The 15,849-nt window shown below is 38.8% G+C and overlaps 1 protein-coding gene across 1 annotated transcript in view; it reads right to left on the bottom strand.

The window, feature by feature from the left end:
- SHOC1 (shortage in chiasmata 1) overlaps window positions 1–14,920 on the bottom strand; it is a 63,233-nt gene extending 48,313 nt beyond the window's left edge. Inside the window, exons 1-4 of the mRNA XM_075136915.1 lie at window positions 14,915–14,920; window positions 10,803–10,880; window positions 6,870–6,999; window positions 6,193–6,274 (exon numbers count right to left, since the gene is read on the bottom strand). Coding sequence (XP_074993016.1) covers window positions 6,193–6,274; window positions 6,870–6,999; window positions 10,803–10,880; window positions 14,915–14,920 — 296 coding nt within the window. The remainder of the gene's footprint in view (window positions 1–6,192; window positions 6,275–6,869; window positions 7,000–10,802; window positions 10,881–14,914) is intronic.
- Window positions 14,921–15,849: the final 929 nt, after the last annotated feature.

The following is a 15,849-nucleotide window of genomic DNA, read 5'->3' as shown; positions in this document are numbered from 1 at the left end:
CCTCTGGCAATACAAAGAAAGTCTCTCTTCCTTCCTATGGGCCTGCATCTCGGCTGTGGAGAAACTATCCCAGGAGTTCCAGCAATTCAAAGATGTTATGCCCTACTCCCCACCTGTACAGACCAGTATTTCAGCCATTAGGAGTAAGCATCCCTCTGCTCAAGAAAGAGAATACAGTGGGTACACACCACAGGCCACCCTGTGGTTTTACCTGAGTGACCATGGAGAGGACATGAGGAAGTAGGATGGAAAACCTACCTTGACCCTAGAAGCACAGGTACGTGAGTTGCAAGGAAAAACAGTCACAAAAGGGAGTTCTCCCAGAAAAATTGCTGTTCCAGTTCCCAGTGAGCAGTTCCCCAGACAGAGTAGAAAAGCTGATCATACTTCCAATCTTAATAAAGGGACTTCTGATTCGTATTTACAAGAAGTGAGTAATGAATACTATGACCAGGACTAGAGGGGCCCTGCCTCCAGCCAGGTGGAGGAAAGGAACAACTGGGTTTATTGGACTGTGTGGATTCGATGGCCTGGCACATAGATCCACAGGAGTGTAAGGCTCTCGTAGACACCAGTGCACAGTGCACCCTGATGCCATCAAGCTATGAATGGGCAGAACCCATCTGTATTTCTGGAGTGACAGGGGGATCCCAAGAGTTAACTGTATTGAAGGCCAAGGTGAGCCTAACCGGGAATGAGTGGCAGAAGCACCCCATTGTGACTGGCCCAGAGGCTCTGTGCATCCTTGGCATAGACTACCTCAGGAGAGGGTATTTCAAGGACCAAAAGGGTACCGGTGAGCTTTTGGTATAGCTGCCCTGGAGAGGGAGGAAATTAAACAGCTGTCCACCTTGCCCAGTCTCTCAGAGGACCCTTCTGTTGTGGGGTTGCTGAGGGTTGAAGAACAACAGGTGCTGACTGCTACCACAACAGTGCACCGGCGGCAATATTGCACCAACCGAGACTCCCTGCTTTCCATCCATAAGCTGATTCATCCACTGGAGAGCCAAGGAGTGATCAGCAAGACTCGCTCACCCTTTAACAATCCCATATGGCCAGTGCGAAAGTCTAATGGAGAGTGGAGACTAACAGTAGATTATCGTGGCCTGAATGAAGTCACGCCGCCACTGAGTGCTGCCGTGCCGGACGTGCTAGAACTTCAATACGAACTGGAGTCAAAGGCAGCCAAGTGGTACGCCACAATTGACATTGCTAATGCGTTCTTCTTAATACCTTTGGCGGCAGAGTGCCACAGTTCGCTTTCACTTGGAGGGGCGTCCAGGACACCTGGAATCGACTGCCCCAACACAGCCCTACCATTTGCCATGGACTGATCCAGACTGCACTGGAACAGGGTGAGGCTCTGGAACACCTGCCATACGTTGATGACATCATCATGTGGGTTAACACAGCAGAAGAAGTTTTTGAGAAAGAGAAGAAAACAATTCAAATCCTTCTGAAAGCCAGTTTTACCATAAAACAAAGTAAGGTCAAGGGACCTGCACAGGAGATCCAGTTTTTATGAATAAAATGGCAAGACAGACATCGTCAGCTCACAATGGATGTGATCAACAAAATAACAGCTATGTCTCCACCAACTAGTAAGAAGGAAACACAGGTTTTCTTAGGTGTTGTGGGCTTTTGGAGAATGCATATTCCAAATTACAGTCTGATTGTAAGCCCTCTCTATCAAGCAACCCGGAAGAAGAACAATTTCAAACAGGGCCCTGAGCAACAAGCCTTTGAACAGATTAAACCCGTTCAAGTCATAGAGCTCTGCTTGTACAGTGTTTTGAACACAGAAGGCACTACATTAGATTTAATGTATTTGGCTTCAATTAGATCTTTACAATATGAAATAAAACTTTCAGCAGTATCTTTGAAATATGGAGCCCCATCATCAGAACAAGCATGGTAATTAAGTACATGTACTAAAGCTAGTAAGGGGGTTTATCCAATTAAGTCATTTGGCAGTTTCTAGGAATTATAGACTCACTTACGTTCTTTCTTGCCAGGTGTCCTCTCATCCCTGCCTAGGCAGCCTGTGCCGCCTCAGTGTTTTTCTCCCACTCAGTTTTTTTCACACTTGTTTCTTGTCCTCTTGTTTCTCAGTCTCTCCAAGGAGATATTAGGCTCCCCGGCACTTTGAATCAGTTTTCCCTTATATATCAGTCCACTTCACTGACCTCTTTGATCAGTCATTCACACTTACACTCCTCACTGGCTTACATGAAGAATTTTTAACAAAAAAATCACAAACCCAAAAAACCCAAGTTGAGAAGCTTATGTCAAAATATCACCTCTCCTAATCTAGCTACCTAAATTTTTAGACACACAGAAAAGCATAAAAAATCTACACAAAGCCCCTATTTAATAATAAAAACTTCTGCCTCCTGTCAAAACAAAACAAAGTAATATTCTAAGCAGAGTCTTAGTACAGAATGTATTGAATCTTATGATAAGCAATCCAAAGATACTGAACTCAATTATAATCGTATTACATATCAGCACATCTGGGACATACTTTGATAATTATTATGCCATAAGTAAGTCTAGAATCTTTTAACTAGACAGTTACACTTTTTTTGTACAACTCCAGGACTACAGTTCTCCAGCAGTGAACACTATATTCCAGAAAAATGCCTACCATTGGTTTAAATGACAACAGCAGAATATTTTAGTACTTGTTTCTAACCAGTTTTGAAAAGATTGTAACATCTTGCGTATTTCCTGTCATCTGTCACTTTGACTATTAGAAAGAAATTAGTGTTATCTATAAATTTACTTGTCACGCTATTCACTTCCTGATCCTTACTAACAGTAAATCTACTGAAAAACATTTACTGTAGGTCAAGTTTTAAATACCCAAAATAAACCACCTACCACATTTATTGCTCATTGCTATCTTTTTTTGTGTGTCTTGCTTTGCAAATACATGGCAGTATATTATGTTCCCCACTAAGAATATTTACAATGACTTGTGATGAATTATGTGTATTAATACTGCTTAGTCCTACTCACAGGGAAACCATTATCCTAAAATATCTGAGTTACTTGGATTCTCTTTACTTACCTTAAAGAGAATGCAAAGCACTTGAAGAACCTGAAGCACAAACACATTCTTTCCTCCTAAGTTTAACTCCTTGCTCCTTATTTCCTAGTCTCCAATTAATTTTTCACTGGTACACAGACTAAGCCCACTTAATTTTAATATACATTAAGTGAAATAATCTCAAATTTTCTGTAACTGGACTCTAATACATGCACTGATTTCCTCAGATTTATCTAGATGTTATGATTAACTTAAGTGTTAGTGATATCTTTGCATGGGTTTTGCAGCATCCTCATAACATTTATCACTCTCTGAAGGCACAAAGATGATTATATTACATGTAATAGTCTTTTTTTTTCCTAAAGATGCAGAATGTAATTTCCATTGTTCTTCTGTGCAGCTTTCGGCATTAATGTAAACCTATAGTTCAAGCTCATTATAAGGCAGAATAATTTCAGATGCAATTCATTTTGTAATTACCTTTTTGTCATAAAATCTCAAAATCTATATAGTTTTCTTTAAAAATGCAGTAATGTACTGGTTACATTGATAGATGCTGGACTGAATTAAAACCTGAAAATACAGTCAAATGCTTCCAGCCCACAGGATCACAGAATCACAAAATGGTTGAGGTTGGAAGGGACCTCTGGAGGTTATCTAGTCCAACCCCAATTAAGATATTCAAATGCAAGTCTCCAAAATAACATTTCCAGGTTGGTTTTGGCAACCTAAACAAGTAAGTACTTTTTTTTCACTTCGATTTTGCTATTTCTATAGCACAATAAAATTTCTGCATCTGTGCAAACCTGTTCTGTTCTTTTTTTTTTTTTTTTTTAATTTTCCATTTTTTATGTTCAGCAGTTAAAATCAGCCCAACTTTCACATAATGAGCATTCTTTATAACTCAAATGTTAGGGGAGAGTTAGGGCTTCAGGTCCAAACTTTTAAAAGTACTTAGACAGTTCTTCACTTAGTACTGCAAGCCTGAGGACAAGATGCAAAGGAGGGCCTATACAGCTAGAAGTTAGCCATTTCAACATCTGTTAGTTATTTGAACCCTATAGAGACATGAAATGATAAGAGGAGAATGACTGTTAGCCTATAAAGCACATTTCCCATCAACGCAAAAGAGGAATGCAAGCATCAAAGGAAACCACTCAATTCTCCTACAAAGCCTTATAAAGTATTTATCCCACTATTGTGTTCAAAAGGTAAAGACTAGTACTATGGATCCAAAGGACCAAAGCTGAGAACATTTTCCAGTTATTTGTTGCTTTTCTTTTCTTTTTCAAAAAAGAAAAGGGGAAGTTGTATTAAAAATCCCTATCAAAATAGTGTTGAAAGTTACAAAGGAAGTCACCGAAATGTCAGAAAACTTTTAACTGGACTTTGACCGTGTTTAAAAACCAACACTATGTTATGCCCTACTGGGTACTGTGTTTGGTAAAGCTGTGATCATAAACTATTTTTTTTTTTCCAAATCTTCTGGTTGACTGAGTAATGAAAATTGTTCAATGCTATTATCTTCTCTATTGAGCATATGGCTGTAGGCCATTTAACAAAACCCAAGTTGAATACAAATACACTATCTTGGATATTTCTAATAGCATTGTGAGAAAAACAGAAAATGAACTCATTAATATTCACAAGATTCCCATAAAAATGGCAATATTATCATCTACATTTTCTAGAACAAAACCAAGATATTCATGCTGGGTGCCAGTCTAAGACATCAAACTCTTAGTCTTTCAAAGTATTTGGCATTTTTCCGTGTTAAAGCATTAGTACCCTCCAATCAACTTCACTCACTTTCTTTAGATCTGCCAGAAAGTAAGAGGAGCGCTTTCAGTGGATAACTGCAGAGTTTTTGGTTCAAATGACTTGCCCAAAATCACACAGGAGTTTTGACAAAGCCAAAACCAGAATCAGTTTCCCAGGCAGCATTCAACTTCCTTAACCAAGCTCCAGGAATTATGTAACACTAGGAAAACACAACCTCTCCAGAGTATATTATGATTGTTAACTAATTATCGAAGAATTACACAGAAGAACACTAAGAGAGTTAATTGTCCTTTTAAATTAAGGGTAAAGATTTTTTTTTCCGGAGAACCTCCCATTATGTGCTTTTTATTCTAGTTTTCTTCTCCTGGAGCAACTATGTTTTTGAAGAACTATGCACTTCCTTTTCATGCAGTACCACTTCTACAGGAAAAGCACCTCTCCATTGCTACAACAGAGGCTGAATTTCACAGACAGCCTTGATCTACTCTATGAGCATGATCATTTCTGTACCATGAATGAGCAGAAGCTTATGCTGAAAAAACAGTATGTAGCAATGCAATTAAAGACTGTATTCTAGTGAAATCACAGAAGAGTGCCACTGTAAGGTACTGGCAAGCCTGGTGCTGGCATTTTCTGTACATCATTACTTAATTCTCTAACCACAAGCTTTCTTCACAACCATTTTTATGCAGATTTGAAGATAACATAGATTTTATACTGGCTGTAAAAGCACAAATGTAATTGCTCTATTTTTTTCACACTGACACTTGTTTGAGAGCAGAAATACAGACAATTTACTGATTTCGCAGAACGATAATTTTCTTTCATGTTTTATGTATGCTGTAAAGGTTGTGTTGCAAACCTGTTTTTAAAATGAACTCTATTTCAGAGTTCATTTGATAAATTTTGACTTTATATATATAATTTTAAAGTAAACATATCTATCTTCAATTGCTATAATGCAAGTTTGACTTTTTATAGCTGCCTTTTACACCTTTTCAAAGATTTATAAATATCCTTCTTCAAATAGCTTCATCTACAGTTAGGAAAGATAACTGGCTTAGAGAGGGAGGGAGGAAAAATGTCCTCATGCTTTATATTCATGTTCACACACAGATTTCAGAGACTTTCTCCAATGTCACAAAGAGATTACACAACCATTACAAAAATGAGATAAAGAAGCAGAGAACTCCATAAAAACACAACACTACTTTCAGTGAAAAAGCCATCTTTAAGCTATCTGCTACAGTGTACAGCTCCAGTGCGCCTTATGCTGTTATCATCATTAGCTTATGATTCGCAAAGTACCTGAATGATATCAAAGGAACCATATGTGTTTTTAGCTTAAGGTTACTGACTTTTCCAGGAAATCCTCCACAGATGAACTTCTCTTCCATTGATCCAATACCGAAATAGCGATCATGTTCTGTGTTGAAGTAACTGAGATAAAAAGAGGGAAAAAGAATCACACAGAAAATGTTAAAATTAATTTTTATTTTTATGTATTGATCAAACCATTGCAGAGGCTAACCAAACTTTACATAGGATGTACAGAAGAAACAATGCTTTTTGTTTCCATTAGCAAAAGTAAATGCAAATACACCAGAAAGATGCAAATACTGTTATATATGTTTACCTTTATGCTTGGAAATCCCCATTTTTTCCCATGTTTTAAAACCTCAGCATCATCTTTCAAACCTCTCCCAACTAATCAGATTTAGTATTTTACTTATCTCTGATCATTGCTTTTCTTCCGTAACCACATGTCCAGACAGGAAGTTTTCCAGAGATCTCTACAAACTAATCAAATATCACCCTCATTTAAGGTGCCATACACAAATAAACATCCATTACCCATTTGTTTCTACTTAGGCAATGAACATGTTCTACCTTCAAGAGCTATATGAACTGACACACTGCTACTTCTGGAAATATTTTTTTTTTTTTACGGGACTTATCATATTATGTACAAATACAAGCTTTTCCTTTAATCCACAGTAAATCTAAACTAAAACTTAAGGACTATATAACCTACTTCTAGTCCATGGCTTCCTATACTTATCATCAGCAAAGAGTCCAGTGAGATGATACTTTTCATCTTGATGTAAACAGGGAGGAAAGCAAAGTGATAATCTCCGGATGGCAAACTTCTGCCTTGCCATGCTCTGCATAAAACAAGGCATGTGATAAAATTATGAGATATACAGTTCCATTCTTTTTCCCAGTCCCACTGTTTTCGAGTGTTTCCTACTAGAAAATGGGATTTTATGTTTAAACTTTTTTTGTAAAACTGACACAGTCCAAACTAAGAGAAGATATTAACATTTACATTAATATTTAACTTCTAATCTACACTTCTGCATGTGCAAAACTGCACGTATGCTTAGCTACACTTACCTAAACTTTGCGTGTGCAATTACAAGTGCTTAACACTTGCATTGGTCTCCTGAACAGACACATGTATATAAGCTGACCAGAAACAATTTAAAATCATTCCTACTATTGCTGTTTTAAATGCCTATAATATTCTAAAGCCTCTCAGCTTTCATGTGCCATTATAAGCTATCAAAAGCCCTTTATAAATCCTTTTATCCTCGATAAAAACAACAGGGGAGCATCGCAGTAATCAACTGAATTCTAGAATTAAATAGTCAACATGGCAACTTCAGTAAATCTTCACTGAAGACCACCTTCAATAAACTATCTAACAGTTCTTTTGTCACAAAAGCCCACATGCAGTACTGTATAAACAGCACAGAACCACAGAATAAACAGTGAGTTTAGGAAGCAGAGAAAAATAAGTCTTACACAGGGGTTTGGATTTAACAAGTTTATAGCTTAGAAAGGAGTTGTCTTCAAAAATTCTGGGGTGTAAAAGGCATACTGAAAAAGGCAACTAGCTATAGAAATGTAAGAGAACATCATGAATGACAGTAGAAACTTCTCTCTAGTTCTAAGTCCATCACTTGACTTCTCTGTTGCTTCAGGTCCTAGAAATGTCCACCCATTTCAGCATATGCTGTCAAGCCAGTTATAGCCTATGATACCTCAGGTGACAAACTAGAAATACTTCACTGACTTGGATTGCTACCAGAAAAACAGTGATGATGGTGCACTTGTCAAACCTTCCTGTATAGGCAGAGAGAAAATGGGAAATAGGAAAAAAGAAACAGGAAAAAAGAAACAGGAAAAAAGAAACAGAACAAAAAAAAAAGAAGACATGGGAAGCAATGTGAACAACACTGTCACTTCTGTGAAAGATCAACATTGGAGATTCTTTTTCCACTTCAGTTTAATCGTTTGTGGGATAGTTACAATTCTGTAAATGCCAGTTAATTTTATCAAAAAAGGAAAAAACTACTGCCATCAGAGCATCTTTTATTTAGAAGGCTCTTGTAAAAAATATAAACACCATACTGATCCAACGTATTCCCTCTTGCCTAAGTTAAAGCATGACATTTCTGCGGTGATCTTCTCCTTTACAAATTCTGAACAAAAAAGACAGAAACAGACAACTACAGGGAAGTGGACCTAGGTCTTCTACATGTTACTGGCCATACATCAGTTTAAGTAATCTGCATTGAAGGTACTGCTAAAACAACTGCATTTATCATAAAATAAAGCACAGCTAGTGAAGTTCCTGATAGAGATCACAGGAACAAGAAGAGCTGATGATAACCTTTCTCTTTATTAAAACAAGCTGTAAGGATTGTGACATAACAGCTCTCAAAGTACTCTTAGGTTACAGAAGAATGACCTGCTGGAGTTTAAGTAGAAACTACTGAATAAGTAAATACAAGCAATATGAGAGAGATCAGAAAGAAATTTTAAACACCAGCATGTAGTTTTACTGAGGCTAACTTTAGCTTAATAGCTAAAATTGTTTTCAATCACTCATGTTTGTAAAGTGGAACAAATACATTCGAGGGCTATTGTCACAGATGATGGCCTTAAAACACGAAAATTGTACATTTTACAGAACATTTTAAATTGATTTGGTCTAAGTGTACAGGTTAAGCTGAATTAGTTCACTTTACAAAGTCTGCTAATACATACCCTTTCATGCCTTTCTCAAATATATAAAACTGTTTTTCAAGGCCATTATTAACGGCTATGGCATTTAATCAATGTATATTTACCCCTGTTTCTCAAGGAAATGTAAAGGTCTCTGCAAATTTCTTTTCTAATCAAAAGATATTATGTGCATTTTTATAGTTCCATACAGCTTGCATATATTGTCAACTTATAACATAAGAGAATGTTGAACTTCTAAGACAACTTTGTAATCACACCTACAACATTCCATAGCATAAGGAATCTAACTCTTGTGTCCTTAATGACTGAAAAGGCATTTCTTCAAAGATACATTTATAATGGGCAGCTGGAAAAACTATATCCGGGGTTGATAAAAATGCGTAACAAGTACATTAAGAGCAGGATTCCACATCCAGTTGAGCCAGATGTGTGCAGGAATCAGAGTTGGATACGCTCATCAAATTCCAGCATTTCCTAAGAATTGGAAGCATTATATCAGATGCCTGAAAAGTCAATTTAACTATCATGTACTTTCTAGCAAGAGGGTAGAAGTTAGGCACAAGAGTGGAACAAGAAGCTGCAGTTTTAGCACAGCGTATCCCTTGCACAGTCAGGTCGGTAATACCTTTCCATGTGTGATCACATCTATTAACCCTTCTGGTATGTTACAGAGCAACATCTACACTCTGTTGCAGAGCAGTCATTCAGCAGGTCACTAAACATTTATCTTCTACCGCTTTTCATTTGTTCTGCTGTCAGCAACCCCCTACTCCTCAAAATTCAGGCAAGAAAAGCCATGAATTGTTATTCTTCTCTTTTGCACAATAGCTCACAACATGTTTTGCTAACACACCTTTTTTTTTATTCACAAATAACACAGAAACATCTAAAGATCAAACTAAATGAAACTACTGTGAGGTTTTCAAACGAATATTCAATGACAGATTGCATACTGTTGAGTTCCAACAGAAAAAGAAGTTCTCGTTGCTACAATCTAAGAAAACACTAGGCACATACACAGGTACTACATGGAACAATTCCTGCACTCTAAGAAAAGGGATGAGGGCAATGTGTTTCATAACGTGGATCTCAGTTTTCCCACAAGTACTATTGCTGGACTGCTTCCCAGGCTGCATTTCTCCAGCTGTGTGCCAGCAGCGCTTGTGTATCTACTTGCACGCTCCCTGAACTCTTGAAGACATGTCTTGCTATGTCATTCTTCTGCTCACACACTAGAAATGTCCCCTCTTGGCAAAGCACCACTCCACCAAACCTATTTGGTGCATAGGTTTTCTTTGAAAATGTCAATAAGTAAAAACTCGATTAAGACAGACAGTGTGCTTCAGTGATAAGCAATTGGTAACATCCCACAGATGTAGACAGGAAGGAAAACAAGACTTCATAAGGTTTCTATGCCTTAACTGATCAACATCTATAAAGCCAAAATTTTCATTATAGGTGTGAGAAAACATCTGCTCTCCATGAATTTAATCTAAAACATTATAAAAACTCTTCCCTATCATCAGTAGGGAATACAGTGTTGTCTATCACTATCCTAACACATATTAAAGTAGCTAGAAAATTGGATTCGTTCTCCAAAAAGGTAATTAATTGAATTTTATGCATTAGAAGGCACAGTGCACTCTCCAAAGAAAGCTCTAAGCAGGAAACTGGCTATAAAACACAATTTTAAGTGCAACAGACACTAACAAAAATTGATGCTCTTCAGTTTTGGCAAAATTGTACTTTAATTTTTTATTAAAAAAAGCTGTAATCACTTCACTATGTTATCCCAGCAAGTGCAGTACAACAACGTCACTGAAACAGAATTCCTAAGAAGTATGCTCTACATCTCTTTTAAATGTGCACTCAATCTTTTTTCAGTTACTGCCATATTTCTTTCAGAATATTAAGAGATATAATAAAACTATACCTCATATAAATAGTCTGTTGAGTGATACTTTAAAGCTGCAAACATCTTGTTTTGTGATATTTTCAACACTTCATTTGTCTAGAAGATATACAGAATATGGATTAGTTAAAAACTTCCTGTATCATGCAAAAATGTTGAAAGAGAAGGTTGAAATTAAGGTTCAACAAGAATAACTTCCTAATTTCTGCTAGCACATCCACCTTGGACTGAATTTCCTATAGAATAAGGGTACCCAAAGCTTTGGAAGGATGTAACAGACTAACTACAGACAATTGATTTTTATCCAAAGGAACTAAACTTTTGGGGCTTTTTTAGCTATCCCTCTTGCTGTTTGTTTCACAAACTTTCAAACCATTGAGTGAATGTAAGCAATACAAGTTACCTCTCCTAAGCAATAATTTTGAGAATTGAGCCGATTCAATTAATTTTTATGGATTCTAAATGAGCTTTTAAAGATAGCAGTTTAGCGATCTAATATTAATTTTTTACTGCCTCATGTATTTATGAGGGGACTTTCTTCCTCTCCTTCAGTTTTACAAGGGCAAAGGTGCTTGTATAGGTTAGTTGAGAGCAAGAACGTCCTGCTGGAACACCAGGTCTCTAAATAAGTTGATGTTTCTGATGGGAACGAGGAGTGAGATGAAAACTATACAAGGACAGAGATACGGTGTGAGTGCAAAACAGGATATATTGTTGCTCAGGTATGCATAAGGTAAGAGAATACTTGCTCTTAATTAAAATTAGGTAGGAGAGTCAAGGCTAAGGTAAGAGAATTCTATCCAAAAAGTCTACAATGTAAACGAAACGTAACCAATGTGAATTGTAGGGCCGTAAGGAAAACTTGTGACACAAGGCTGTCTTCATGTACATGCCAGTATGTATCAATAACATAATAGTAGGCTAAAATTGCCTAGGTAACAGCATTGGAAATACCAAATTTGGGTATGGATGTAACAGAATTGAGACCAATGAGGAAAAAGTAATTAGGGGCTGGTTGCTTACTTGAGAGGATTCTGGGCAGAGAAAAGGAAGTGCAGGAGAGGTAAAAAGGTGGGTTCAACAAAAGAAAAGAAACAAGGAATAAGGTATAAAATCAGATGGAAAACGAAGTAGAGGGGAACTTTCTGACAGAAGGAGTGCGGATGGTTGGAGACAGTGGTGAACCCAACCAGTGGATGAAAAATGCTGGGGATGCTAAGGAAAACCCTTTGGACAACCTGCTGGACCCTCTACCAGGTCTATGTCCAACAGACTTGGTGTGGGAGACTGGAGCAAGAAGGGATGAGTTTGTAAAAAGGGATAGATTTGTACCTTAATACTAAGTACAGGAGGACAGGGAGTAGAACTGCAACTTAATAGTATTGATTTCTATCACTTAGTAATATAGTAATATAACCATGCATTCATACAAGTACTAAGCAATAGAATTGCAACAATTACTACTGGTTTCTTAAGAGTGTGTCACTTAATCAGTAAACATCTCACAGAACATCTCAATCAGGTGTGTTTCAAGTGTCCAATTTAAAATGGGAAGAGTGGGACTTAGAAACAGTAGTCCATCAGGATACGAGGAAATCCAAGCAGACTTACAATCTTCTACGTTTTTAAGGGGAAACAATAAAACTGAAGAACATGATCCTGTTTCATTCTTGGGAACATCCCTTTAAGTAAGTGAAATATGCAGTATGAAGTATTTCTGCCAGCATCAAGTGTTTTTAAATCCGCAGTTTTCAAAACCGGTGAAGAACCGGCAATGGCGGAGTGGCGATGTATGATGGAAACGGAGAGCAGTAAAGACATAAACTAACCTGCCGTTAAGCACCGCGCTACCACACCCCGGCACGACCGCCTCCGCCTCAGGGCGACGCCGCGACCGGCCCCGCCCCGCCCTCCGCCCGCGCGGGAAGTGGAACTCCCGCCTCTGATTGGCTGCTGCCCCTCCCACCCTTGGCGCCCCGGGCCGCGCGCTCGGCGGAGGGCTTCCTCCCTTCCTGCACCAACGATCTCCCCTCGCCGCGGCGGGCCCGCGCGGTGTGCGCGCGCTGCCTGCCCTCAGCCCCCGCCGCGGAGGTGCGGGGGGGCCGCGGGGGAGGGGACCGCCGCCTTTTACACTGTGGGCCCCGGCCCTGCTTCTGGGGGTCCCGCGGCAGCCATGTTACCTCAGGGAAAGGGCCGTTTAGTCGGAGCTGCTGCAGGGCAGTCCGCGGAAAGTCCCTTGAAACTGGCCGGGGCTGTTGCGTTATTCTTAAATACTGCAGGCTTTCCTTTACAAGCAGCACCGCCAAGGCGTCAGAAGCAGATAGCCCCTAATCCCTATATAAAAGAAAAATTCTCAGGAGGAGCAGATAGGAACGCTTACGTGATCTTCAAAGCAGATATTTTTAAAGCATTAAGTGCAATTAAGTAACTAAATTTCATCTTCTGTCCACCGGTAGCAGCTTGTATGGGAGAAGAAGCTGAAGAGATAAGGTTAGTTTTTAAAGTGATTGTATGCGAGTTTTAAAGTGATTAAGTTGCGCCAAGGAAGGTTTAAATTGGACATTAGGAAAAATTTCTTTACTGAAAGAGTGGTCGAGCCTTGGAACAGGCTGCCCAGGGACGTGGTTGAGTCACCATCCCTGGAAGTATTTAAAAGACGTGTAGGGGACGTGGTTTAGTGGGCATGGTGGTGTTGGGTTGACGGTTGGACTCGATGATCTTAGAGGTGTTTTCCAACCTTAATAATTCTATGATTCTATGTAAAACTTTGCTAACCTGCTGTCTGTTACCTTGGAAACAGAAGTAGAACGAGGCCAGAATTTAATAATCAGAAAATGCTTCCTCTTCATATGCTCAGCAAGCCTATGAAATGTCAGTTTCTACAAATAGCTGTCAACTTTGGGAAGAAGGCTTTTTTTTTTTTTTTTTTTTTTTTTTGCTTTTAATTGGCTGCCTGAATTGCCCCCACAGCCCTCAGGTTCTGTCTGTTGAGCAAATTGTTGTGTTTCTCAGCAGGCAGTTTAGCATCAAATTGCTGCTGTGGTCCAGGCTCTGACTAATCCTTGGACTGACAGAAATTTCAAGGCTAGTTGTGAAGGCTCCCTCTTCCCCCGCAGATTTTACACATGACCCAGCTGCAGCTAGGCTCCAGATGCAGTTCTGCTTGCTGGAATGGCACCTTCTTATTGTCATTGGCACCACAAAGCCATTCTATTGCATGTCCTTACCTCCTCTTTTTACCTTAGAAATGGATACCCACAGAGGATGCATCAGAAGTGCAGAAATCTTTGGTAATGCTGCAGCAGGTGCATTCAGCCTATTCCCACAATAGTCTTGGGAGTCTGGAAAACGTGGCTCCTGGAAGAACTGCTTGCAGGTTGAGTCTTAGATGAGGATAGATTTTCTGTGGGGAAAACGAGTTATGCTTTTCACTCTGGTTTTAAGAGCTCCATTAGCTTTTGTACGTCCCAGTGAGTGAAAAAGTTAAGTAAAAAGCATCTGGACAGATGCTGTCTTTACAGCTACGAAGTACTATTTTTTTTTTAACTGAGAGGAAGGGTTTAGCCCAGCATTAGCGTAGAGTTTTTCCAAGCACAGGCATATTGCAAATGTTTCCCAGACAGTTGTTCCTATGAAAAGTGTAAATGTCAATACTTTATTGTTATGTCAATATTTATATTTTTAAAATGTATTTCTATTATGCTCTCTAAGAAATAGCAGATGAATTTTTGGGCCCAGTAGGCATAATACACAAAACACAAGAACTTCCAATTAAAGTATTTCAGAAGCACTCCTCTCCCAGCTGGAATGTGGAGAAATGCATGTTTTTACCCCAAACCAGGAAACAAAATAACAGTGTATTATGGGTAATTGAACAGGACGTTACAGCAGAGGAATGCCCCCCAATAGTAAAGCCTTTGAATTAGCTGGAAAAGGTAGAAGTAATGGCAACCACTAGAGCAGATCAAGTACCTTATTAGCTACTCCAAGAAACAATGCAGCAACACATACTGTGATTAAGGGGATAGAGATATTCTATGAAGATTATGATATCTCCAGTTTTTCTTCATCAGATTGAAGAGTTAATGGGGTACACATCCTGCAGAAGAAAATTAGCAGCAGTTCATAGTTACCTCCATGACTCTTTTCCTCAGATATACCCGTAGATCTGGATGTCTGTACATAAAACTTTTAAACAGATGCATGGGGATTGTTTGTATGGCTGATAAAAAGTGGTAAGTGGTATATACTAGGTATATTACTGCTGTTACAATTAAGATCATGAATGGAAGAAGCCTTTCTAGCTCGCTGCCTGAACCCAGGCAAAGCCTTCCTCCATGCAGGATGCCAGTGGGGGCCATGTGAAATCAAAGTGGTAGCTTTGGTATTCACTGGGCAAGCACATACTTTCCACGTAAGACTACATGCTGCATCTTAGTTGGATTTCTTGTGAGTGAAGCTGAGAGTGTTATGGATGACAATAACATGAATGCCAATTAGCACTGTGGGGAGAGATGAAATGAAATGTGGCAGCATGTGTTTCTCATCCTCATCTTTTACAGTGGGGCTGCTCTTGAAAATTGCCAGAAATAATGATGAAATATTTGGGTTTAGCCCTGACTAGGGCTATGGAATCTGCTGCTGTGCTCTCTCCTCAGTGATAAAATTTATCACTGAACTCTAGGAAGACGTTTGAGAATATATTGGAGGATTGAGCATAAGATTACTATGAATGCAGTCATAATCTTGACTATATCTCATTGTTCTCTAGAAAATAGTCTATTGTGAGCTGGATCACAGCTGGTCCCATTCAGCTTAACTATGTATAAGCAGCACCAACTCATGTTAACTGAGAATTTGGTCCTGTGTCTTTTTTAAGTCTCTTTTTTTTTTCCTCGTTTCGTTTTGTGTTAGTTATAGATATCAGAACTGAATGTAAAATACCACTGTGGCAAGGAAGCAATAAAGATGTAAAGAAATACTTGTTATTTGGACAAAAGAAGTATTTTGCTTCATATTGCTTTGAGATCAGAAGAAATTGAAAATGTGTGAAGTTGTGGGGTTTTTT

The sequence above is a fragment of the Calonectris borealis genome, chromosome Z (assembly GCF_964195595.1).
Source record: "Calonectris borealis chromosome Z, bCalBor7.hap1.2, whole genome shotgun sequence".
NCBI lineage: Eukaryota > Metazoa > Chordata > Aves > Procellariiformes > Procellariidae > Calonectris > Calonectris borealis.
The sequence above is the reverse complement of the archived record's forward strand: the minus strand, read 5'-3'. Positions and strand labels throughout refer to the sequence as shown.